The sequence below is a fragment of the Emydura macquarii genome, unplaced genomic scaffold (genome assembly GCF_026122565.2).
Source record: "Emydura macquarii macquarii isolate MOO-44397 ecotype Brisbane River unplaced genomic scaffold, CSIRO-AGI_Emac_v2 contig_719, whole genome shotgun sequence".
In the NCBI taxonomy this organism is placed as follows: domain Eukaryota; kingdom Metazoa; phylum Chordata; order Testudines; family Chelidae; genus Emydura; species Emydura macquarii.
The window spans coordinates 4,929,318-4,956,214 of record NW_027130856.1 but is presented as its reverse complement, the minus strand read 5'-3'; the positions used below and the strand labels follow the sequence as shown (position 1 = coordinate 4,956,214).

Below are 26,897 nucleotides of genomic sequence, written 5' to 3'. Positions count from 1 at the left end.
GGTAAATACTCACATGAAGGATTGAGGCTTAGGTGAATAATTGTTCAAATGAATCTAAACAGTGTAGAAGTGAAGACAGAGCTGAAAAGTTAACAAGCATTAGAGGACTAGCCTGTTCAGAAAGGGACTGATGTGATTGGGCACATGTTGATTTCAGTATCATTTTTTAGAATATTATTATTTTTAATATTTATTTATTATTTGGACTGGCTGAAATGTTTCCATTTTCTAATAACTTCAGGATCATAAGCCACAAAAGCACTACTAATCACTGAGGGGACTTGAAACTACAAGCCGAGAAGAAGTTTCTGAAATTATTCTCTTCAAACACCTGAAGAAAAGTCTCAGTTTATTAATATTGCTTTATGTTACATTATATTAGTGTTCTCTGTGTAGCAAATGGATACTATTAAAAAGTGCTCTATGGATAAATGGGTAAATAGTAACTGATTGGATTGTAAAAACTTTATTCTTGATTCTTTTCTCAGACCTTGGCTCAACAGTTCCAAGAAATATCTACCACATCCATGGATATTAAGTAAATATTGTACTGATTCCAGTAGGAAAAAAATAGATACTTGCTATGGGAAACGGACTGGAAACAGGTATTGGATATTTTACATTCTGAGTAACAAAGAAAAGCATTTTAACTAAAAACCAATTTATCTAGTGAGTGCTGCAACTTAGGTGGTATTTTTTCAGAAACCATGATCCATAAAATCCTAAGAACTTCATTCATCCTCTTTCAGATATGATGTAAGCCTTGTATATTCTGTAGCATGCTTTACTTAAGTTTTGTGGCAAGACCCATGATTTATGGAGCTCATTTCTGCAGAAAACTGGAAATACTCTGGCAGCATGAAATGGATAGATAAATATTCAGAAAAATTAGGCTTCAACATTATTGTATGTGTTGCTGATTTTAATTAAAACTTCTTTGTGAATGTTTTCCACATATTTTGGGGTGCTTCTTATTTCGTTTGTCACAGTATCAAATATTGACGTCATGTAAACTGGAGAAGGTAGTGGGGAGGGAAGAAGAGAAGAGTGTAACATGCTGCAGAATCTAGTCAGTATGTTACACTCCCTGTTTCAACCCGGAAGCAGCATGGACAGACAGAGGCAAGTGGAGAGGTAGATTTACAAGAGCAATGGATGACATAAACAGCTTTTGGTACATTCAGCACCAACCCAGTCTATTTATTTATTATTATTTATTTAAAGTTACTGAAATGCCTGAAGAGTTATGAGACATATAACTGACCTGTGGAACTCACTGCTGTAATGATAAAAGGTGTAACATGTAGGAGTGCAGATAAGAAATCAATCTCTATTTTCTTGGGTCAACTCACAAGCCCTGGGTCAAGGTCCAAAATACTATACCCATTTCACATGATAAGGGTCAATAGCCAATAACTCCATTGGCTCCTCTTACGACTTCAACAACATATCATTGGGTATATCTACACTGCTATAAAAAACTCACAAAACCAAATCTCAGAGCCCAGGTCAATTGACTTGGGCTGCTGGGGCTTGGGCTGCAGGGCTAAAACTTGCAGGCAGATGTTTGGGTTTGGAGTGGAGTCCAGGCTCTGAGGCCCTCCCCACATGCAGGGTTTCAGAGCCCAGACCTGGATGTCTACACTGCAATTTTTAGCTCCATGAGCCTGAGCGCTGCAGGCCTGAAGTCAGCTGACTCAGGCTAGCTGCAGCTGTGCCACAAGTCTTTTATTGCAGTGTAGATGTGCCCATTGAATTCATATGCTTAGTGGGATTCATAAAAGGACTGAATATTTATTATGGGCAGTATGTCTAGTGACACCTAAGGCTGTCTGACAATGTTTCTAGTTGCTTATAATTTTGTTAAATGGTAAGTTTCTAAACTAAACTTTTTTGGTATGTCTTCACTGGAGAGTTAACTTGGGTGATTAGCAAATGGATTATTTTAGCCAGAGTGTGAGCACCCACACTGCAAAGCCATACGCAAGTGTGTCCACTCAACTGCATCGATGCTGGTGCTGTACTCGTTTGTGTGAGACACTAGGCCTTCTGGGGGGACATATCCCATGTTTCTTAGTGCCGCAGTAAGCTAAGGTGGTTTGAAGATAGGAACTGTGAGGGCCTGCAGATTCCTGATATTGTATTTAACTCCTAATTATCAACAGACCTTGTCATAATCTAGAAAAATGTCTATATGTTATCAAACAATTGCTCAATATTATCTTATAAGATAACTCATAAGCAGCACAGTCCAACAGGATATGCAGTAAACCTCTTTAAATGGGTGTAATAGGATGTATCCAGTGATATGTGATAACCCACCCAAAGTTATCCCTTCTTAGTCATAAGCATACTATTCATTTTTTGATTCTCTTCATCTCCTTTTTTCATAATATTAAAAATATTTAGAAAAATCATATTTAGAAAAAAATTAAGAGGGAGTTAAGGTTGTATTTATTGCTTATCAGAAAAGACCTCAAGAACGTTGATGTTAAAAAAAATATTGGAAAGCCAAACAATTTTCCACTGAGTTAAAAAGGTAAAGAATAAAACTAAAAAATTACAAATTTCAGAGATAAAGTACCCAAAAGAACTTTCATCTGGCCCTATACCTCTCCACTAAATACCTGAGACAATCTTATGCCTTCACCCCATACATCTTCATCATTGATACTATGAGCCCTGGCCACTACACTTTTCCTTACTGTTTTGGGTACTCTAAAATATGCAATACTCTACTATATATATGCGTTCTACACAATCACAAACTCTCCTCCAATTCATCTTTCATTGAAATAGCAGCTTCCACATTTAATACTAGATGCAGACCAAAGACCTATTCAGCCCCCACCTTCCCTGTACAATTTCTTTTTGTCAGCCATTAGAAATCTTGCCATCATTTAAAATCTTTGTTTATCTACAGTGATCAGAGACTCCTGGGGTTTAAGGACTTTGTAAATCCTGCTCAACTTGCTATTTGGTTACACAAACCTTGTTATGTAAAATCTTGGGTGGACTTTATTAGGATGTCCGTATCTTCAGGCTGTATATTTCTAAAAGCTCCTTGACAAGATGTCAACTAGTTATGATACTTCTCATAGGTATGTATTTACCTTACATATGGGCACACAGAGTTAAGTTTTTTTGGAATATCTTGTCTCTTCTTTCATCTACTATCCAATATTCATGCATTCATTTTTTTAAATTTTACCATAACTCTGTCTGTCATGCTCTGCATCTTCTGTGCATGGTACATACAAATTTAGGAGACATATACATATTTTCTTTATAACTTAAATTAATAACTATTAAATAGACTTGGCCTCAAACATACTATTAATCCAACCCTCTTTATGAACAAGTAAGAATCCTGAACAACAAACCAGTATCATTATGAATAGTAAACATCCATTTTTGGTTGTTTTTTTCCCCAATATCTAGTCCACAAAGTTCCGTCTTTATAGGACTTGGAACATCACCTCCCACTTGCAATTAATTTTAAAATGTTCCCTCCTGTCTCAAGGTGTATTTCAGGTTACTTTTCTTCTTCTGTAGTCTTGCAGAGTTTAGACATTTAGGATTTGTTTGGCTACTGGAATTAAAAAATCATCGCTAAGTGAAGCTCTCTTGAAAGAGTATCCAAAAAAAGGAATAGATTTTTTTCTATTTTTTCTGAAGTGTGTGTATAAAATTGTTGATTGCAAACATTTAGAACTATAAAAATACAGAACTGACTTTCTTCAAATTTGACTTAATTTTTAAAGGACAGCTATGGTCAGAAAAGTAACTGTAAAATGCTACCTTCTTACTAAATATATATGCTTTGCCAGCATTCCAAATAATTTTAGCCATATTTTAATGACAAAAATCAGGTTTACTCCTGTAAGTACTACAGAAATAATACAGCTACAAGAGGGCAAGCTGAGTTCTAAGGTAACTCTTAAATTCTCAACAGTGTTAATAAAGAATCCAATCCTGCTCCCACTGGAGTCAGTGTGAAAATAAACTGACTTCAGTAGGAGTAGGATCAGACTCTGAGTTCCATTTGCAGAACTCTTATGTATGACAGCCAGAACAGCTTGACTTTGATTCAAGGTTGAGTTTTAAGGGCTGGCAGTTTAAAAGCAAAAAACCCAAGCTGTAGATGTGGACTGAAGAAAGCTTGAAGCAGAAACTATGGAGAGAATAATGAAGCCATTTATAGTCACTTTTCAGAGTCTAACCACAACTTAATTATCAACTAGAAGTTTCTAGTTTCTGACATATTTTTTAGTTGAGCAAGTGAAAAAATGATTAGAATATATTGGAGGGATGTGCATGGGGGTGTGCATATGGGGGTGTGCATATGGGGGTTGTCATGCTTATATAACATAAGAACAGCTAAACTGCTTTTGCTCAAACTTAAAAACCGAATTAGTAGGCTGAAACCAAACAGCTTGCTTTCTGCGATGAAACTTTCAATATTCATCTGAAAGGGGGGTTAGAACTAAGATTGGATTTCTGAACAAAGTATCAATTGTACTAGCAACTGCTACAATGCATTGTGATTTATTTTTTTCTCTTTTCGGAGAGTCACTGTTTGGCAATAATCTGTTTTCTTGTCCTTTTTTCCCTGTCACGCTGAACTTCCAAACAGAAAAGAAACACAGCAAATCTCCTACCACAAAGAGCAGATTTGTTAAGAAGGTGCAATTGTTAGTTTCTTTTCTGACCATAACTACCCTTTAAAAAAGCAAGTCAAGTTTGAAGAAAATATTTTTTTAAAGTCCTGAATGTTCAAGGCAACAATTTTACACATGCACTTTACGAAAAAATAAGAATATATTTTCTATTGCTTTGTTGGGTTGCAGAACACTAGAATTAGTTACTACTCATTACTATGTAACCCAGCATCAACAATTTTTCTGTTTCTGTTGTGGGGCCTTCAAAGGAAGTTCCCCCCTTCCCTCAGTTTCTGTATGGAGAACTGGCCAATTGACATTCCCAACTGACAAGAACCTTTTGACTTCAATGTTCCACCCCATCACCTATTAGAGGTCTCGCCTTAAATGGAATGCTAAACTGTATGATACCATTCAGCCACTAGGTGGTTTTGTTAGTTGTTGGCTGTATGTGTGTTCTCCCACTGTGTATGCTGTCCCAGCTCTGGGCAGATAACCGAGACACCACACCACAATAAGAGCAATAAGACCAGGGATCCGTTTCAGTCACGAAGGTGCCAGGCTAGGATGATTGTAGACAAAGCACGGTCCTAGTATCCTGCAGACCCTATAGGACCATTAACAGGTGTATGCTTGTTAGAATGGACCAGCTCAATAAACGGCAGGACTTTCTGTTTCCCCCTCAGCTGGACAAAGACACTCCCTTTGAGACTCTTCTTTATACAAACAAGTTGCGTATTGCCCCTCTGATGTGTATATTTGCCACCCTCTGACGTGGTAAGGTATGACCCTCTGACGTAGTAAGATACCATCTTCTATCTTGTACCAGATGGTTCGGCCAAAACATCCCTATCCATCATATTGTCATTCGGAGGGATCAGCATGCCCTCATTATCTTTGTGGTATTGGGATGTTCTGATACCTTTCTGGAATGTGGTTGCGTGAGTGTTCTGTACCTAGTGCTTCTTTAGGAATGTGTATCAGCTCTGTTCTTGCTAGTTACTGTGAGTCTGCCAGCATCCACAGCATGACTTCTACTAACTTTGCTTTTTAACAGCAGGGTTTGACCATTACTTTAGCTCAGGCCTCAGACCTGGCCTGTTATACTAGGCCTCATGTTTCAGGCTCTCACTTTCTACTACATTCCCTCACTTTTTTCTTTTTATGGGGAGGATGTTTACTCATCATCCCAGAAAAGTATAATAACCCAGTGGGCTAAACTGGCCACCTTTTATTATATGGCCACCTTTTATTGCCATCCATGCACTCATGCCCCATCTGTCCCTTAGTCTGCACATTCCCTCATATGACTGATGGGCAGATTTTATTTCCCAATTATTTTTAGTCCCTTATCATGGGTCTGGGAATGTTAGGCCCAGGACTTTGATTGAGGAATGTAGTTTAATGATTGAGCCTTGGGGCCACTTTCAAATAATTAATATATATGGATATAATGTAGGTATATATGTATGTTTACATATAACACCTCCTTATATTTCTTTTTTTAATCTGGTATTATAGTTTGGCCCTTTCACTCTGATACTGTAGATAGCAACATACTTCTATTACAGCAATTATAGTTACCACCTGTATTAGTAGTAGGCTTAGTGTTTTTGAAGTACTGGAATAGGCATTATTATAGTGTGTTTCACACTGCTATGTATATAAGAAGTAATTGTATTTGGAGTAATGACCTTTATATCTGAATAAAACCTTTATATATGAATTTAATTTGCTAAGTTACTACACTGTACTGTCCATTCATGTTATAGGTTACTCTTACTGCTGGTTGTTATCCTCTGGTAAGCTTTGCTGGTCAGGAAACAGGAATGGCTATCTTTTTTGTTCCATTGATTGTATTGCTTTGTGAGACACCAGTAGTGTACGTAGATCCAGCTGTTTCTTATAGATGCTGTCTTCCAGATAGCCTACTGAATGGACAGTAACAAATTAATTAAATTGCTCTGTCAGGATTTAATATTGGTACACAGACACTGAACAAGATTGTTCTTCTTCGAGTGATTGCTCATGTCCATTCCATTATAGGTGTGTGCACGCCTCTGTACATGGCTACTGGAACTTTTTTCCCCTTAGCAGATCCCATAGGGCCAGCTCTGGCACCCCCTGGAGCCCTGCACACATGCCACAGTATATGAAGTGCTGCTGGTCCTATGCCCCTTCAGTTCCTTCTTTCTGCCCATGATGGTTGCTGGAACTGCCTTTGCTTGCTTTGCAAGTACTTCATTCGCCATTGTTGAACTTTACCGTTGTTACTTCTGTTAGTTAGATTAAGTATCTGTGAATAGTGGTAGTTAGTACCTAGGGTAGTCCCAGCTGGAACTTAGCCAAGAACAGGGTATGCCTCGGTCACCAGGTTCAAACCGTGTGCCTCTTGTGGGAAGGCTTTCCTGCTCAGCGACCCCCACAACAGCTGCCTGAAGTGCTTGGAGGAAGCCCATCACAAAGAGACATGTAAGAGCTGCAAGGCTTTCAAACCAAGAACTCAGAAGGACAGAGAAATCTGTTTGAAAGCCTTGCTCATGGAGGCAGTGCTTTGTCTGGCCTCCGAGCCGACCCGCTCCATTTCGGTACTGAGTGTGGGATCGGTGCAGAGTGCACCGTCGGTACCGGCCTTGACTTGACACCGTGCATCTTCTCCAGTACTGAAGAAGCGGAAGCAGCGCTCAGAGCGCGGACACTCCCCCACACTGTCCAAACAGGCAGGATCGAGCACAGAGCCGCACCGGGGCTGGAACACAGACACCCATTCACTGGACCCAGCAACTCCAGTCAGGGAGCCAACTCCAGGAAGGGGAGGAGCTCCTCTGCACCTGCTGGCATCATCAACACCGGAGGCCTTTCAGGTGGCAAGAGCTTTGTTGGCCTTGCTTACGCTGCCTCCACCCCGGCCTCTACTAAGGGAGAAGGGGCCGGTGTTGCAGGGGAAGCCTGTGTTGGGTCCCCCTGAATGGCTCAGGAGATCCCTGGTGAGGGAAAGAAGATCTCCAGCAGGCTGGTTGCATAGGGTAGAGCAGCGCCGCGCCTCTAGAAGCCATTCCAGGTCGCGGTCGTTGGGCTGACCTGCACCAAGACAGGAAATGGAGTCACCCTCTCAATGCCGGTCTCAATCCCTCGTACCAGGAGAAGGCTACTCCAGGAGACAGCACCGGTCTCGGCCGCCCACTGGGTGCTGCTCCACAGATGGATCCTGCCATTCCCACTCCCCGGCACCAAAGAGTTCGCCTGCATCTAGGTGGCACAGAACCTGGTTGTCAGAGACAGACTCAGCACCAAGGCGGCGCTGAACCCAGTCGCCAAAGCCCGATGCAGCACCAAGAGGCAAGCAGCGCCGCAAGTCATCAGTACCGAGGCGATGCTCCGGAACATCCAGCTCCTCGGAGCATGGTTCCGTGCAATGGCACCGATCCAGGTGCCAACAGCATTCCTCCTCCTCGTCAAGGTCGGTGGTGGCGAGAGGATGTTCTCTGGAACAATGGAGCACCCGTGGCTCAGGACTCTGCTCCCCCTGACTCGGTACTGCACGGCAGATGCCTCAGAGGCTTCGGACGGTGCCTCGGTGTCCTCGAGGGGGGTAATCGCCGGGCGAGTCACCACCAACAAAAGGTGTCAGAGCCCCAGCACAGGTAGCCCCCGGGTGGTCTCAAAGGCAATGACCACCCCAATGGCCATACTGGGGCTCCTGGGGTTCCCCGGTGGGTCTGGGACCCCAGTCCATTAAGTCCTTGGGGGTACAGTCAGTGCCACCGGTACCAGGGAAGGCCCACCACTCGCCCTCGGAGGACGATTCGGACCCACAGGAGGGGACCTCTGTAAGGACCGCTCATCGGTGGGAAGGGGTGCCACCTCCTGTTGTACTCCTCCAATCCTCCTCCTCCTCACCAGACGAAGCAATCTCCCAAGGTCACTCAGGGCCCTTGGATGATTTCACGGTGGCCTCCAGGTTGGGGCTCGAGGTTGAGGAATTAAAAGAGGCATTGGACAGCCTCTTTAATGTACTTGCAACGGCTGCCACAGCTCGAGTAGCTCCCCGTCCATGAAGGGGTACTCAAAGTAGTAAAGGCCCTGTGGCAAACCCCCTCTTCCATGGCCCCGACGTCTAAAGGGGCCGAGAAGAAATACTACGTCCCGGCCCAGGGGTTTGAGTATCTGTTCACCCATCCCTCCCCTGGGACTCTGGGGGTGGTGGACTCTGCCAACCAGATGGATAGGCAGGGGCAGCCGGGGTCTTCTCCAAAAAATAAGGACAACAAAAAACTGGACTGTTTGGGAGGAAAATGTATTCCATGGCAAGCCTACAGTTTAGGATTGCCAATCAGCAGACTCTCCAAGGCAGGTATAATTTTAACCTGTGGGACTCGCTGAGATGCTTTGCTGAGGCCCTGCCCCAGGACTAGATGCCTGACTTTAATACCATTATGGAGGAGGGTACCATGGTGGCTAGAGCAGCGCTCCAGGCATCCTCGGATGCGGCTGACTCAGCAGGCAGAGTTATAGCCTCCATCTGCATGCACAGATGCTTGTGGCTCCAATCCTCCGGGCTGTCCCAAGAGATCCATCCAGGATCTTCCCTTCGACGGGTCGGCCTTGTTCTCGGACCAGACCAATGCGAAGTTGCATGGTCTGAAGGACTCAAGGGCCACGCTTCGCTCCCTGGACCTTTTCACGCCCTAGTTTTCCAGGTGTCAGTCACGGCCCCAGGCGCAGCAGCAACCAAGGCCACAGCCCAGGCCATTCCAACCGTATAGGCATAGGGATAGAAATAGGGGGTTTAGAAAAAAAAATCAGCCCCCTAGCTTGTCCTCAGCTCCCCAGCAAGGGCCCCCCAAGAGATCGGGCAATCAGAGGAGACAATTTTGATGGTGCACCCGAGGGTGGCACCCTGATTGCTCTCCTGGATCCCTCCCGCCCCTTCCTAAACAGGTTAAGGCCCTTCTACTCCACTAACCAGAGCTCAAGCTTCGTCTACAGTCTTCCTAGAGAGAGCGCCTGTGCAGGACATCTGCAGAGCTGCCATCTGGTTGTCGATACACACCTTCATGTCCCACTATGCCATTGTCCAGCAGGCGTGGGACAACGCGGGCTTCAGTAGAGCGGTGCTGCAGGCAGCTCATCCATAACTCTGGCCCACCTCCAAGGTATTGCTTGTGAGTCATCTACAATGGAATGGACATGAGCAAGCACTCGAAGAACAAAAAACGGTTACTTACCTTGTAACTGTTGTTCTTCGAGATGTGTTGCTCATGTCTATTCCACAACCCACCCTCCGTCCCCGCCGCCGGAGTTGGCAGAAAGAACGGACTGAGGGGGCGTAGGTCCGGCAGCACCTCATGCATACCTCAGCATGTATAGGGGGTGCCAAAGCCAACCCTACGGTGTCTGCTAAGGGGAAAAAAGTTCCAGTAACTGTGCACGGAGGCATACACACACCTATAATGGAATGGACATGAGCAACACATCTGGAAGAACAACAGTTACAAGGTAAGTAACCGTCTTTTATTGGGTTAACAGATAAAAATATTTCACAGCAGCTACAATTAAAAACAGACTTAAACCTACACACAGCTATTCAAATAGCAAAGCAGTCTGAGCTGGTGAGACAGCAAACCCAAGAGCAGCTTGCCAAACTTGAAAAACATCTAATTAGCTTAGAATACGTTAACAAATATAGCGTGAATGCTACAAGTCATTACCTTAAAATCCCTGAGGCAAGGAGAAAGCACTCCCAGGCTAAGAGGGACAAAGTCCAGTCAAACACCAAAGCCTTACAGACTAAATGCACAAGATGTAGAAAAATTCATATCCCAAAGAGATGATGTACATTCAGCTGAAGGTACAAGGTGTAATATGTGCACAAAATATTTGAATTTGCAGCAGTTTGCTATACCAAACAGTCAGGGAGTTGACTCATACTACAGACAATTAAGAGGCATTGTTTCTGGGATCTATCACTTGTGGTGACCCCACAGCCTGACTGGAGAGTGAAAGTGAATATTCATGGAAAGGCTATTTACTTTAAAATTGATTTAGGATCAGATGTCACAGTCATCTTGGAAGGGACTTACGATCACCTTCAACCTCTCCCTGACTTGAAGTCACTGACAACTCTGACCAGCCCTGCATAGGCTCTGACCTGAGCTGCATAGGCCAATTCACCACAGAAGCAGATTACAAAAAGAAAAGCTTTTAAAGTGCATGTTATCAAAGACCAAAAACCTTCTCAAGCTGCAGTGTGACAGCCATGATGGGCCTAATGAAAAAGGTAGAAGAAATTGCTGGAGTATTTGATAATATTGAACTTTTGAAAGGCAATCCAGTACAAATAAACTTGAGACAATGCTGAACCATACAGTGTACAATATCTCCACCAGACAGACCTTAGAAGTGACTAGTTGCAGATTTATGCAAATTCGGAGGACATCATTACCTGTTTGTAGTGGATTATTTTTCCAGGTACATAGAAATAATTAATTTGAAAGACATAACATGTTGCAGTGTTATTGAAAAACTACAGTGCACTTTTGCTCACTTTGGTATTCCAGAATGACTAATGATGGACAATAAACCACAATTCACTGCAACAGAATTTGTCATTCCAAACAAAATATGATTTTGATCATATTACTTTCATCCTACATTACCCACTAGTGAATGGAAAGGCTGAGAGATATGTAGAGAAAACCAAGAAAATCCTACCGCGGGAAGATTCATTCCTTTCTCTTCTGAATTACAGATAAACACCAATAGGAGTTACTGGATATAGTCCAGCACACCTTCTGATAGGAAGACAACTCAGAACTACTGTTCCAGCTATGAAAAGAACCTCTCTCTAAAGTGGTCAAATCAGATAAAATGGCCAAAAAAGAGCCTATGACTACTTTTACTACAGATGTCACTCAGAAAACTGCTGGGTCTAGAACCTGGTGATCATGTTTGTGGCAAATTGGAAAGAGAAAATGAGACTTCAGCTGTCATTAAGAAAAAAAAAATTCAGTGCCCAGATCGTATGTGATTGAGATCAACAGTGGAGATTTTAACAGAAACTATCAGCAACTACAGTTTGTTTCTCGGAAAGAACAATCAGCAGAGCAATCTACAGATGACAGATGCAGAACAAGAAGACGACTTAAGGATTCCAAACGGACCACAATCAGCTATGAATAGATTACCAAGTTCTTATATGTTCGGGTCATGTAATCAGAAAACCACTATAACTCAGAAACACTTAACAGACTGATAGGTACTGAATTTAAAGATGGCATGATAGTGTAAATTTTGTAACTGGTAGGAATGTAGAATTTAAAGGGGAGGTGTAATGGACTGATAAACTGTACCATACTGTTCAGCCACTAGGTGGCACTGTATGCAAATACCTGGCAGAGCAGAGCAGTAAAAGATCTTATAGTAAACATATCTGGTGTGTATTTCTCTGAGAAGTATGCTCGGTAGCTAATCCATATCTGGTATAGATGCCTGACCTGCTAGTAGCAGGTACATGAAGTACAAGAAGTACATGACATCACTCGGACCCATTCTACTTGCTATTTAAATAATAGCAGAGCTGAAGACCTAATCATTCAATGTGCCCCTTATTTCACATGAACCTAATACAGCTGCAGATGTTTCACCTAGCACAACCTTCCTTTAATTGCAATTGATCTAAAAATAGCAGCAGCCATAGGAGTATCTGACTCTTGCATGGTGGCGGACTCTTATTTTAGATAATTGCACAGCCTTGCCTAATCCCTGGTTTTTGGCCAGGGATCTTGTTTTATAGCCTGCTCTCTACCCAGCATCTTTTTCTTTCTGGATAGCTGCCAGAACCCCTCCTCCCCACAGTTGCTGGAGACTATATTCTCCTTATTTAGGCAAAGCAGGGCTTGTATTCAACAACTAAATTATTTGTATTTAAAAATGACGTAACTTTTAACACAACAGTAGCCAGAGCCTGGTGTTGAGTGCAAACTGCAACTCTCTGCAGTCCAGAACTCCATCTTCCAAAAGATCTTCTTTGGTCTCTGCAGCCATATTTGAATCCTGAGGTGGTAATCAGCTGCTCCACCAGCTGCTGTGGCTATGGTAAAAGGGGCTCTGTCTCCCATATTTTCCCATATGAACTGTAGCAGGAGCCAAGGGTGTAGAGGAAGAGCTACCCTCATATGACCTGGAAAATAACAGCAGTGATAGCAGCAGTCACTTTCCTACTCAATGGGTATCGGTATTCTGGAAGAAAGGCAGGGGGCCAGGACACTGTTAAGAGAAAACTGTCCTAACCTGCTGGGAGAATGAGAGATGAGCACAATATGGTAAGAAGGTGCCTAAATCCTACTAAGATTAGGAAGAAACTGATAGATGAGAATTGATACACTGTGAAGGTAAAAGCTTGATGGACTGTGCGTGTGTGTGCGCGGGGGAGGGGAGGGGATTTGGAGAAAAGTAACAAGTATTGTAGTGGGGATCTTGTTTGAAAGAGCCTATTCATAAACGGTTATACCCTTGAAGGGAGAAGCTGGATTACAGGTATGATTCAGCAGGCTGAGAGAAGAGTAGAGGGGAATTTTAAGAGGTAAGGGATGGATGAGGAAAGTCAGCCATGAATATATACAAGTTATACAAATGTTAGTTTTACATAAATTAGTTTACATCTTTTTGAAGGGCCAATGTAGGCAGGTCTGCAGTGGAATTTAGCAGAACTGCCCAGCTTCTACAAACTGCATCATTAAGCAACACACTAGCCTGCTGAGCTATATCTTGATTAAGAAAATACACATTTCAGACACACTTCCCCGTGACTGGCAACTGTTGATTCCCACAGCACATCTTCGATGAAAGATGAAGAGGCAGCTATGCAGAATACCCTGAGGAGTCCCTGAGGGTGGGAGGTAGAAGCACATCAACCCGTGAGAGTTCCATGTATATTTGTAATAAATTGTGTGAAGATGTAAGAATGTTAAGTAATCACACTTGGACTGCCTTCACTAATAAAAAAAAAAAGTGGTGTTCTTAACTTGTGTGAAAACTACAATCTGGCTTCCTTCACTAGGAATTCATCTTGTGTTAGTTAACTCAGTTGAGAACACCTTTTTTTCCCCAGTGGGGCAAGGAAGGTCATGGGGGAATTAAGAGTGACCAGTGTGCTTTGGAAGGGGAATGTGTGTTTAAAATTGTAGGTGTTTAGTTATAATTGCCTGTTACTAGCCTCCAAGTGTATGTCTTATAATTACAGTAGTTTTATTTACAGTATTTTTCACTCTAGTAACAGGTATAATAGTAAATCTATAAAATGTCCTTTATAGATGGCATAAAAATGCATAGTGGGCTATTTGGAAAGGGGAAGGAAATAAAAGGGCTGCATGCCCTGTCTCCCCTCCAGCCTCTCAAGAGGCATTCCCTCTCTTAGGGAAATTGATTTATAGGTACTCCAATCTCTAAGGACATAAGAATCACCATACTGGGTCAGCCCAATGCTCCATTTAGCCCAGTAGCCCGTCTGCAGCCAGTAGCCAATGCAAGGTTCTTCAGAGGGAATGAATAGAATAGATGTTCATCAAGTCATCAGTCCCAGAAGCCATTCCCAGCCTTTGGCAAACAGCAATCCCTGCCCATCCTGGCTAATAGCCACTGATGGACCTATTCTGCATGGATTTATCTCATTCTTTTTATAACCCTGTTACAGTCTTGGCCTTCACAACCTCCTCTCACAAGGAGCTCCACAGGTTGACTGTGTGTTGTGTGAAGAAATACTTTTTCTTAACTACTGGAGTGAAGGCTGATCGAGTATCCCATGGCTGCCTGCTGGAGGGTTACTCGCACTGCAGCTATTCCTCCGTGCCTCGCTCGCTCTGAGAAAGACTGGAGGGGCTGGCTGAGGCGCAGTTCTCCCCGAGGAAGCAGCACAAGTGTGCGCCAGTTGCGTAGGGAGAGAAAGCGCGTGCAGCAGCTTGGGTTTCACGTAGCGGGGCTGGGGCTGTGGTGCCGGCCGGAGTCTGGCTGCGAGCGGAGTCCCACGTACTGGCATCGGTCTTGGGGCTGGGACACTCCCCATTTCACGCTATACACCCCCGCGCAGCGGCACCAGCCGGGCCACTCGCGATGGCATCATGAAAGCCAGCAGAGAAAGCGCGTGTGTGGAGAGCAACGCATGCGCAGTGCGGAGAAGGGAAATCGCTCCGACGGAGCAGCGGGGAGCATGCGCTCACGGGCCCCGCCTAGTCCTGCGCTAAGGGGAGTTCTATTCGTTATCTGCGGTAACGGAAGTCGAAGGAATTTAGACCCTCCGTACTTCCCATAGTGCGGACTGTACCAAACTCGTTGCGGGGGGAGGGAGGTGCATCGCGGCCAGGCCCGGCCGTTCGCCGCCCGCCCCGCGCCTTTAGTTTGGGGAGACGCAGGCAGCGGCCGGCTGGGTGACCTGAGGTGCACGCAGTAGGGCCGGTAAGTACCAGGCCTGGAGCACGATGGGGCCAGCGTGTGGGGAGGCTCCCCCCAACCCCGCGCTTGGCAGTGTAGTGGCGCCGCCGGCGGAGAATCCGGGCTGGGGTCCGCGGCAGGGTAATGGCAGCGCTGTGAGGAGGGAGAGCGGGGCAGGGACTGCAGCCCCAGGACGCCGACAGAGGGAGGCCGGCTCCGCCGACTCAGGCCTCTGCTGCCAGGTAACCCCGCGCTGGAAGCGCCTCTGGCTTCCCAGGCGGACGCCGGGTGGGAGCGGAGCGGGGGCTGCCCCTGGCTCCGAGGGGGTATGACCTCCCCGCGCACGGCCTGGATCCAGAGGTGCGTTACCCCCGAGTGCTGCCGCCCCCAAGGGGGCTGCCCTCTTCCCCTTCCCCCGGGGGTCTGTTGGCTGCTTCCCAAACCTTCTCGCCCTCGTGACGGGTTTTGTTCTCCTCCCCACGCTAAGCCCCACAGGGTGGAGGTTCCGGCCATGTTTGGCTCCTTAGTCTTGGCTCACATTCTTCCTGAGTTCTGTTACTCACAGGCCTCCCCCCCGATCCGCCTCCCGGGAGGGGATGTCGCCTCCCCCTCCCCGGCCAGTTTCACTTTTGGTTTGAATAATGTGGGTGTGGAGGTGAGGGACCTACAGCCTCCCCCGTCCTGGGTGGGCGCCGGGGGACACTCACCCTGAGGGTTCTACTCCTGTATCTAGCTGTTGGGCAAGTTGCATCTTTTCGATGTTCCAACTTTAATGCCCATCCGCCCCATCTCTTCCCCTAGCTGTGCCCCAGCACCCCACCTTTGTGTTTTGTTTTCCCTTTTGCAATATATTTATACAGCTGAGAACTATTGAGGCCTTCATGTGGTCACAAACCCTGCATTTATCACATTTAGCAGCCCCACTCACACAAACGAATGCCATTTTTGGGGATGGAAACCGAAGGATAAGAAAACGAAAGGCTGTCTGTGTCTTCATATGTACAAAGGAGTTAAAATTTATCTACCTGGTTTTTCACTAGTGCAAACCCCTTGAAGTAGACCACCTGCTCTGGTGCAGCTTGCATTGAAGTGAACTGCACTAGTGTAAGTTATTTTTTTTATATTAGTGTAGTGTGTCCACATTGTAACTACACTTTTGCACAGGAGAGTTTGTGTAACACTGCCTTGTAGACAAGCCTTACTGAATTGTTCTGAAGATTAATTCATCTAAAATGTTTTGAAATTCTAAAAAGAAATTATGTAAATGTTTTGTTGGAGTGAAAACTGCAATAATGTATCCACCTCCAATAAGCACTCTCTATCTCAAACTAGTTAATATATTAGATTTGTGCTTTTTATCACAAAGGACCCCAAACTGCTATACAAACTACATATCCAGCATCACTGAAATATAGCCTCATTGGCCTGTATGCCTTACGGAAAAAAGGTACTTTCTTCCGTCAAGTTTATCATGATTGGAAGAAAACACTTTCTTGTGTAGACACCCACAGAGAATTGGGGCAGCAACAAACTGGTGCAAAACATGCTACAAAAAAACTTTTGAGGGGATGTTGTTGACCAGGGACATGGCAATAAACCCTGCTCATACAAAAAGTGCCATGGGAGCCTTCATATTCTTAAATAGCAGAGAGAACTTCAGCTTAGGTCACATCAAAAAGTGATCCCAAATTTTTAATAGAATTAATAGAACCTTTAGATAAAGATCAGTTACTAATTTTTTGTTGATTGCTGAAGATGAGCTTTATTGTGGCTTATGCTTCTTGGTGTCTTTTATCCCTCAACTCTCTTCCTTTTTTGAAATTTATTATAACTTGTTGCCATTTTTGTCAATTCATATTAATCGTATCCTATACCATGTGGAAAATTATCTCCTGGATTCTGGAAAATACTTTCTTTAAACATAGTAATGCACATATTTTACAAATGCAATGTTTTGAATGTTAAACTAGAAATACTAATACATCACTTAGTGTGTATGAATAGTAGTAACTTTGTTTTTAGCAGGAAAAAGGTTGCTGTTTTAGAGCCTGGGATAGTGTCCTGATGTAACTTGATGTTCTCATCTGTCTAAATGCCCAATACTACTCCGAATCCTACTAAGCTCTCTGCCTTTATGTAGTCTACTGATGAGTTCCACAGGCTAATTTTTAAAGAGTATTTCTTTTTATCAGTTCAAAACTTGCTGCCTTTAAATTGTGTGAGAAGATTAAATAGAAGTGCTGCTTCATCTATGTTCTCTTAAGTCATTCATTATTTTGCATGCTTTTCCCATGTTCCCGCTTTGTGTCCTTTTCAAACTACGCAGACCTAATCTTTGCAGTTTTTTATATGCAAATTGTACCATGCTTCAGATCACTTTTGTAGAGGGTGGATTGAGTTAAATCAAGGCAATTTAAATAATTGATTTAAATCAAGTTTCCCACTGGTACTTCACATATTTCTTAAACAATGATGCAAATCTGATCAATAAAACATGTTAATTTACAACTCAGTATAGCATTTTACAAGACCTAGGAGGATATACTTTGTGTAATTTTTTAGATAACTTGGTTTTTATTAATTTAGGAAATAGTACATAATACTTACTACCTGTGTCAAGCTGCATATGCAGCAGCAGTACATTAGGAATGGTAAGAACTAAATCACACCCACAAACACAATAGTATTTATATTTTATTAAACTAAAACTTAAATGTTACATAAATGTTTCACATTTGCAATTGCAGCTGTCTCCTGAGTTGCCGGCTGACGGCTGTCCTTAAACTTCTTTTTTTAAATTTTCATAATTTTTATTAACTCTAACAGACAAGTCACCACAACACTAAACGTACGCTGTCTTTAAAACTTGTACAGCTAGCTCTCGTCTTCCCCACTCCCACTGTCCTTTTTATTCATAGACTGAAACAGAAATATGAGTTTTTCTGCTTTCTTAACTCCCAGTCGATTTCTTAGCTTTGAGTGAATAATACTAAACAACAAAAATATTCTCTCTGTGCTTGCAGAGGAAGCTACTGCTGTGAAAAGTTGGCTTAGCAACTTGAAGGAACTCTGTTTCAAGGTGCCAGGCTAATGATTTCCACCAATTCAGGAGAGTGACTTTGTTCAAAACATCATCAGTAAACATGTACTGTTTAAATGGTTCTGCTCCAGCCCTGAAATTTATTATGACTTGTATAACTGAGGAATGAACTTGAGATGCCCATCCCATGGCAGCAGCATCTTCTTCAGAAGTTAGGCATCTACCTTTATATCTGGGGTTGGGAATGTTTGCAAGAAAATGAGGTGGAGTTAGTAATGCTTGATCCATTCGGTTCTTTATTGCCTGCAGTTTAAGTTTCTGGTGAGGTATTTCTTTCTTCAATGTCTCTTGAAGTGCCTTCCAAATTTTGACAGCATCAGCAATTCAGCAACAATATCTCTGAAGTTTGTTTAAGGCTATGGATATGGGCGTCAGTATACTGAGCATATATCCTCTACAGTCCTCTTTAATCCAATGTTAAATACTTTGAATGAGATACTTCCATCTATTTTATCACGGTTTTCTTCACAAAGTTTTATGAGAATAGGCCAGTTCTTAATAAATTGTTCAAAACAATCAACCACAGAATTCCATCCAACATTTTGAGGGAGAATTAGTTTGGATCCTCCTGCTCCCTTCAGTGAAGCTGAAGCAAAATGCTTGTTATGGAAATATTTTGCAACCTCAAAGTTTTCTTTTATTTATGAAGAAGATGTACTTAAGTCTTTGGAAAGATGCATTAAATGGGCACTGCAGCCATATGTTAAGGAACATCCTTCCATTTCTTCTTGTAAGTATCTTCTCATCTTTGCCACCTTTGCAGCATTGAGTGAGTAATATGAATATGAAAATATTCTCTCTTGCCTTAAGACAATGTCTCAACTAACTCCTCTGCCCTGCTTGGCCCAGCTCCACCACCATATAAGCACTGAACAACAACAGTCCTATCCAGCTTGTCTTTCTTTGCAGATGTGACTTTTGTCTGCTGAGAAACAGAAACTGAAAGCCCAGAATTTTCAAGAAGCAAGAATTGATAGGCTGGACAGACTAGAGCCATTAATTAATCTTTGAGTCTGTAAGTATAGGTTTAGCATGTTTGTGATGAGATTTAATTGTAATTGATGATTTTTTTTAAATGAGAGAAATTTAGTATTTGATTCTTTTTAAAAAAAATCAAAAAAGCGATTTAAACTTAAAAAAATCAGATTTTTTAAATTTTTTTCTTTAAAATCATTGATTTTTATCTACCCTGCTTTTGTCAGGGATCTCTAAACACCCTCTATTTCTACTATATCTGTATCAGAGAAACTGCCCAATACTGAACATGGTATATACTAAGTGAAGTTGTACCATTCCTCAGTATAATGGTATTCATATTTTCAGTATTTTTCATTCCTTATGCATCCTAACACTTTTTTTGGTCTTTTTGACTGCTGTTTCACACTGAAAAGAAGTTGATTACTAAAATTGAGTTATTTTTTTTAGTTTTATAATTTTATGTATTTAACAGCATTTTGTCAATTACAACTGTTTTGTTTATAGTCAGGTGCTCTTTTGTCTCATGCACAAGCATGCACTTTTGTAGGGGGAGTTATTGTGTACAGTCTTTCCTGTGCCCTACAAAGGAGTGTTCCAGTAGCACAGAAAGCTGTTCCTGAGTTTCGTACCCAGAGATGGTTTTTATCTAAAGATATATGGATCTTTGATTCTTTGTATAGGACATGCTTTACCTTACCTTCTTCTCAGATTTTTATCATTTGAAGCACTGATATTCTACCTTCATTCTGAGGCCAGCTGTCAATGCCCTTGTTTCAGTTGCTTTCAAGCTGTCTGTGCTGACCTCAGATTCCATTTGGACATTGTATAGAAGCCGTACGCAGCAACTATGTAATCTACTGGTCTAGGAACCATTCAGTAAGGGGGGGGGCAAGATTATTGCTCAAGTATAGAACACTCCTTAGGATAGTTTTCAGGCAGTAGTGAACATTCCAGAAAATACCAACAGCAGTTACTAGCTAGTATGTGAGTATGCTGACATATGCAGTGAATTCCTAAATGTTACCAAGTTGGTACCCTTCAAATTGACCAGTTTTGTTATAAATAGTCAGTACTCCTTGAGAAAGGAGTTGATTTTCTCTCAGAATCATGGAATAACATCTAGAATCATTCTTTCAAGGCTTCAGTGTAAAACACGAATAATTTACCAACAGATCAAGATACATAAGAAATGATGGGCTTTCTGGATTATGATGATCTTGCACTGTTGTTCAAGGTGGCTGAATTAAATCAGTTACTGAAGCTTTAGGGATTGTCACTTCAGTAATGTAGGAGATGACATTGTAGTGTTGCAGTGCACAACCCAGAATTTGACTCTGCACACCTGGCTTTGAGGATGGGCCTCCTTCTGTCCTTCCTTCCTTCTCTTACAAAAGTTTGTAAGTACTGGAGAACCTTATGTATTTAAGTAGTGCTAGTATAAAAGACTGAACATCAGAAGGACTGTGATAAGGCTTCTCTATTTAAGAATGTATAAGTATAGGTCCTTCTGCTACTCACGCACCAAGCACTGCAAGTAGCTGAGCTACAGAATGCTATACCCTTCAGTGGCCATTGACTGTTCATCAGGTCCTTGAAGGTAATAAATCATGAAGATGTGAAAGTGCAGGGATTTAAGTACAGTAGAGCAGAGTAAGTTCCAAATATGTGTATATAGAGAAGCATGATCATCTCAAAGTCTCAAAAAGGTAGAATCTGAGTGTCCAACTCACCATAAAGTGTTAAGGATGATGTAGTAGCATGTGAAGAGCATAAGCCAAACTCTTAACTGAGAGGGATAAGGAAGAAACTTATCTTATGGGAATAACCTTCTCTGCCCATAATTGTCTATGCATGGTTTCTTAATTTTTGTTTCTAGTTGCTGCCAGGCACAGGATGATGTACTAGCTGGACCGCTGGTCTGATCTAGTATGGTAATTCCTGTGTGTTGACTCTCATCCGTTACCCCATTGATCACTAATTTGATCACAACACATGGAGTCAACTTTACCTGGTTTTTAGGATTCTCAAGTATTCATGTAATGCAACATTATTAAAACCACCTGAAAAGAAAGTATTGCCTAAGCTACTAACGCTCATTCTGTTAGCAGCATTTGAATGAGTTCAAATGCCATTTTTTTTAAATACATTGTTTCTTCAGTAGTTTTCAGTGTTAACCTTCTGATGCTTATTTTATGTGTGTGTGAAAATATGTATATTCAATATAGCAAATATATACTTGTATATTCCTTCAGGAAAACATGACCAGCGAAAACATAGAATTACTTTCATTGTTAATCATCAGACTAAAAGGTGGATGGCTAGACTTTTGTGCCTTGTCCGAAAAATTTTGACAAAAATTGATGGTCTTAGATAGATGTAGGACACATGATACTCTAAATGTATGCAGCATGTTTGTATATCAACGAGACTGTAAACTCCTTAATTTGTTCAGAGGCAACCAAACCAGAATTCTTAATGTTATGTGAGTGTTAAGATGTACAGATTCAATATTCCTGTTAAATGTATCTTAATATGTTAAATGTACATCATAAAACACACAGGCTGTTCAGTGCAGTTGGGCAGATTTGATGATACTGCAGCAACCTTAATTTTAATCTTCATAGACTGACTTTGTGAGATCTTGATGTTAGAATAACAGGTGCATTTAACTTCTACATAGGGTCCTTGATGCACAATATCACACCAGTGTACATAGTTATAATCTAAAGAGAGTTTAAAGATGATGTTAAAGAAATTACTATTTGCTTTAAAGAAAGAAGAAAGTTTCAGGTAGACAAGGCTGTACTAGTTACGGTACTTTCTAAAAACTCGTGAAATGTGCTGTTTCTGACTGCTTCTTAATATTTAGGAGGTTGAGACTAACACTTTTTTTCCCCTACAGATTAACACTAAATCCCCACAATGTCCCTGAAACCACGAGTAGTTGATTTTGATGAAACATGGAACAAACTTCTAACAACAATTAAAGCTGTTGTTATGTTGGATTATGTTGAAAGAGCGACATGGAATGACCGCTTCTCGTATCCTTTAAACAGAAGTTTGACTTAATTTTTCTCTATATAAATATACTTAGGACAGAGTGGACCTGGGACTATGTAACACAGTACTGTGGGCTTGATCCAGAGCCCATCAAAACCAGTTGGATTATTTACACTGATTTCAATGAGTTTTGGATGAGTCATTGAGACCTGGGTTTTGTACACATTTTACTTGTTTTTCACTGTTGGTTTTGTATAGAAATGGTAATAATCAAGTCCTGTGTTTTTTCACATTCCTTTGAGCAGGAGAAATCTTAGTAGGTGTAACCAGAGCTGTTTTAACTGTTTTCTTTCCCTTCCAAACAGGTATTCATTCTGTTAATAAATTTATTTGTTAAATGTCCACTACTCTGAAACTATTCTACGTTAAAGCATCAGTAGGCTGAAGACTCCCTGTTCTTATAAAACTATTTTAATTGTACACCTAGTAAAACTACTTCTTGGTTCTAAGTATTCTTGATAGCATGTAAAGATACAATTGTTAAAACTTAAATCATTTCCCTAATTAACAGTGGCCAGGGAAAAAGCCTCTATCACATTAGAAACTCGCATCCTGCTTTAGTGCCATTTACCACCCTTATTCGTCAATAGCCAAGGATAAGTCATTTTTTCATAAATGTGATTTGTGGTGATATCTTTCAATCTTGTATGTATAATCTTATGATGTGAAGGATCTTTTCTTTTTTTGAGAGAAGCATTGACGTCGTAACTAAATTAGGCTTGTAGCATAATGTAAAGGCATAACCTACTGACCTATTTCTTTTGCTTTCAGAGGAGTAGTCTTTTGACTCTTTGAAAGCAGCTTAACTGCTTTCTCTTGGAAGGTCATGCACTAAGAAAATGCCTCATAATGGGAAATAATGGGTGAATTCTAAGTGAGTTTTTTAGATACTCTCCTGCAATCCGAATCTTTCAAGATTACAAGCAGTAATTTTCAAACATCTAAGAGCCCAGATGTTACAGGACAGCTTTTGGTACATAAATTTACAAAAAGAAAAGGAGAGCCTTTTGAATCTAGGTTCTGTTTAATAAACTGTGTTTGCATTTCGTGGTAGATGGCTTTCTGTTGTGCCCATGCTGCTGTCCCAAAGAACAACATACAATTGAGTCAGTTGCAAGTCCACTTACAACCTCACTTTTAAGGACAGTAAGTTCTCTAGTGGCTCTTTCACTTGAAACCCGTTTATAATTGCACTTCTAAAATGGTGACTTCTCACCTTCTTTAGGACAGCCAGATTTAAAAGGTAGCTGTTACTTAACATAATTTTAAAAGTCACTACTGATTTGATTTGAGGACTTTCTTGCATTTTGTCAAATTGCCTGTTACTCTTTAACCCTAAATGTGCAACTCATAAACAGCTTTTTTTCTGGTTTTCAAGAACTGCATTTTACAATCTCAAAAGGAAGCATAAATCAAGGTTGTAGCTCAGAAGTTAGCCAGGATCTCTAAGAAATGGATCATAAGTTCAAAATTCTTGCAAATTTACAAGAAATTATTACATTTTACACTCTCTTCAAGAGCCTGCAAGGAACAAGATAAATGTTCCTGTCCTGATAGATCATCCACCACAGCATTTCAGGAACAGGGGAGAGGAAAGAAGTATTTAGTTCTTAAATGTGGTATGGTATTTGAAACTTCCCATTCACTGCAAATAACTTAATAATTATACTGATACAGTAAAAGGAATCCTATTAATTCCAGAACACATTTTGTGACCATGTATTATAATGCACTGCAAAAATGGAGAGCTACTTCCAGTAGTTGAGATCAGCTTGGGTGGTCAAGTGGAGTCCTAGTATTTCAATGAGGGATGGTGCTCTCAGTGGATGACCCACACATGTGGAATTTGCTTCTCCCCTCTGCTTCAACAGAGTCTGAGTTTGTAGATATCCAAGGCATAGGGTTGTTTTTTTGTTTAGAACAATTCTATTTAAAATGCTGAAAACAGCATCAATAAGTTTTGGGGCACCAACGGTATAATGCTAAGGTCTTCTGGTAAGGAGCAGCTGAAAGATTATATGTCTATTTAAAGCATGATTCATTTTTAGCTACTTTTGACCTTCAGATTTCCTCTGTCTGAACCTCTGCAGAAATGAAATAGTTCTGACGGGGCTTTATACAGTGTTATCACAGTACAGATTCCACTTTGGTTTTGTTTAAAGCTTGTTACTGTAAGTATCTTAGCTATTGAAAGTAACTTTTTAATTTAGAAAGTTAATGTATTTATTAATTTGAGGTGGCAAAACATCAAAACAGTATCTTGCAGGATGCTTGTATGTTTATCAAATTTTATATGGCTAAGATAGCTAACTGTACCCTTTTGTATTTTGCTAACTATTTAACAGTAAAAGTAAATCTTAGGAAAGTTAATGTTCCACAGTGCAGAATAGTATGGTGTTTTGTTTTTCCTTTCTTTCCCACAATGTCAAGATCCACATTTACTTGCAGAATTCCAGGTGGCTTTTTGCCTGCATAGTCACTTTTCAGTGAACCAAATAGACTGAAGGATACCAGAAATAAAGGATCCTGTATGCAGAATATTGCAATTGGATATAAATGCCAGAGCATCTGCTTTCCTTCCCTTCCCCCCAACATTTCACAAAGGATTCTGCAACAGACTAGAAATCTGGGAGTCTGGATTTACATGATGTCTTTTTCTGTGTATGTTAATTCCTAACTTAATTATACTGTTAAATTGGATGCCAGCATAATTCAGGCCTCTCCATATTGAAGACTCCATGGCAAGGCTATGGCTGCCAATCTTCACAATGGGGTCTGTCCTTCTTTTGCCAACTGGTTCCAAGTGACTGTCCACACAAGAATTCTCCAGAGGTTTTGCCTCTGTTTGATAGTGAACATCAGTTTAGAGACTTCTGCTACTATATGGGTCTAATCTGGAGGGGTTTTTTAACTTTTGGATGCAAATATTCAGGAGCATTTGGAGCCCTCAGAGGTCAAATTGGTAATATTTATCTACCATTTGTAGATCCTCTCTTTAGCCTGAGGACAACTTAGTTTTGCATTGCTGGCTCAGGCACTGTGCATGGCAGCTGCCACCTACTTCACATGCTCTTGCAACCTCTTCTCTCTACCTGTATGCCAGTTGTGCCTCATTTTATTTGACCTTGGCCAGCTGTCAGGTTTAGGGGCTGAAATGAAAGGGCAGCTGGCTTCCACTGTTAAAGGTAACTCCTTGAATAGTAGAAGCAGGGTTCCAATCCATCTTCCGAAAGGACAGAAGAGATCTCAGGAGAGAAATGGTTAAGCGCTTCTTAAATTTTGGAAATTGATGTTTTTGGGGCATATTAGCAGGGATTATTAATTAACCCTTCCTTAGAGGCATTTCCTTTGTGAGGGAAGAGGGATTTCTTTTAACAAACCTGGAGGAAAAGTTTGGCTGAGGAATCACCTCAGATACCTCTGAGTTAGCTATGTATGTGAACTCTGACCTTTTTTGCCTCTGTTTCTGGAGCCAGCAGTTGAGAAAAAGAAAACATCTGTGAAATACTCAAAATCTAAACATAATTCTATCGAAGGCAAAAAGTTTCAGGTTTGGGGGGATTGTATGTCCCACTGCTATTCTTAGGTCTCTTCCACTTCAACCAAGAAAGAAAGTGAGTTTACACGTGTTCCAGGGTAGGGAAGGAAGAACCCAAAGACACACATTTTCCTTCTTATTCATGATACTGTATTCAAGAGAGTGACTGTCTGATTCAGTTACTGTTTGACTCCACTGACCACAAAAGGGTAGAAAAGCAGCAGATTCAACCCAAGTTAATACTTTTCTGGAGGGTCAAACAGGAGTTGGTGATACTAGTGCACAAATCAATAAAGAAGATCTCTTAGTGGGAAGCTCTTGTGAAATCCAAACAGTATAGACAGTTGCTTATATTCAGCATGTTTACAGAAGTCAAGAAGCAGTTATGCAGACTCCTGCTGTGGCAGTAGCTGTAGCTTTTTAGTTAAATATAAAGTTATTCCAGCTCAGGGATACTACTTCCCTAAAAACCAAATAGCTCAGAATTTTCTGGGGAAGAATGTTGATGATTTGGCAAGTACTATGCAAACTTCTGTCAAAGCAACTTTTAACAGGGTAGCCTTGAGAAACTATTAGGTCTGTTAGGGCAAGAAAATTTGTTAGTACTGAGAGACAACTTGGCCATCTGCATTTCTGGCAGATGGCTCATTTGACATTATTAAAATGCTCTGCTTTTGCTGTTACTTCTAATGTAGGCAGGTCTCCTTGCTCACCTGGAAGGCAGATGGATAGGTGAAGTAGTTTCATTTATTTATATAATATAAAAAGCTTTTGTTGAGTCATTTAGGCAAAGCAATCATGGAGTCTAGTGTAAGAAGTAACTTCTTTGCTGTTTAGAAGGACAGAAGGTTTTTCTGAGCCTGCCGCTATAAAATAGGAGAAAATTCTCCATACATTGGAAAGGCTTGGAATGAAGATAGGAAGGGGAATTAGAGTTAATCTCCAGAGCTTCTTTAGCTTTAGCAAAAGCCAATTTATGACCCCTCTTTACAGCAGCACAGTAAGGGCAACACTCACTATATATTAAAAAAATAAACAACCATCGCATACACACAGGTTTTGGAGGATATGAAGATAGAATATACTCTGGAGCTGTTTTATCCTGCTTTTCACACCATACTTGTTCTAGCCT

The 26,897-nt window shown here is 41.4% G+C and overlaps 1 protein-coding gene and 1 long non-coding RNA gene across 7 annotated transcripts in view; both read left to right on the top strand.

Annotated features, from left to right (window-relative positions):
• The first annotated feature begins 12,455 nt into the window (after positions 1 to 12,455).
• Positions 12,456 to 13,686, top strand: LOC137149288 (uncharacterized). Its single transcript, XR_010918723.1, has 2 exons — positions 12,456 to 12,985; positions 13,495 to 13,686. It is a non-coding gene; the product is annotated as an uncharacterized lncRNA (long non-coding RNA).
• A 1,283-nt stretch (positions 13,687 to 14,969) lies between these two features.
• Positions 14,970 to 26,897, top strand: part of CUL2 (cullin 2) — a 93,546-nt gene continuing 81,618 nt past the window's right edge. For 3 of the 6 annotated variants that reach the window (XM_067542637.1, XM_067542636.1, XM_067542632.1), the window contains exons 1-2: positions 15,219 to 15,331; positions 22,070 to 22,208. In XM_067542637.1, the coding sequence (XP_067398738.1) occupies positions 22,090 to 22,208 (119 nt within the window). In that variant the 5' untranslated portion in view covers positions 15,219 to 15,331; positions 22,070 to 22,089. Of the gene's footprint in view, positions 15,114 to 15,218; positions 15,332 to 15,358; positions 15,450 to 16,129; positions 16,194 to 22,069; positions 22,209 to 26,897 lie in introns of those variants that run through there. The other 3 variants (XM_067542633.1, XM_067542634.1, XM_067542635.1) reach the window with 3 other exon arrangements.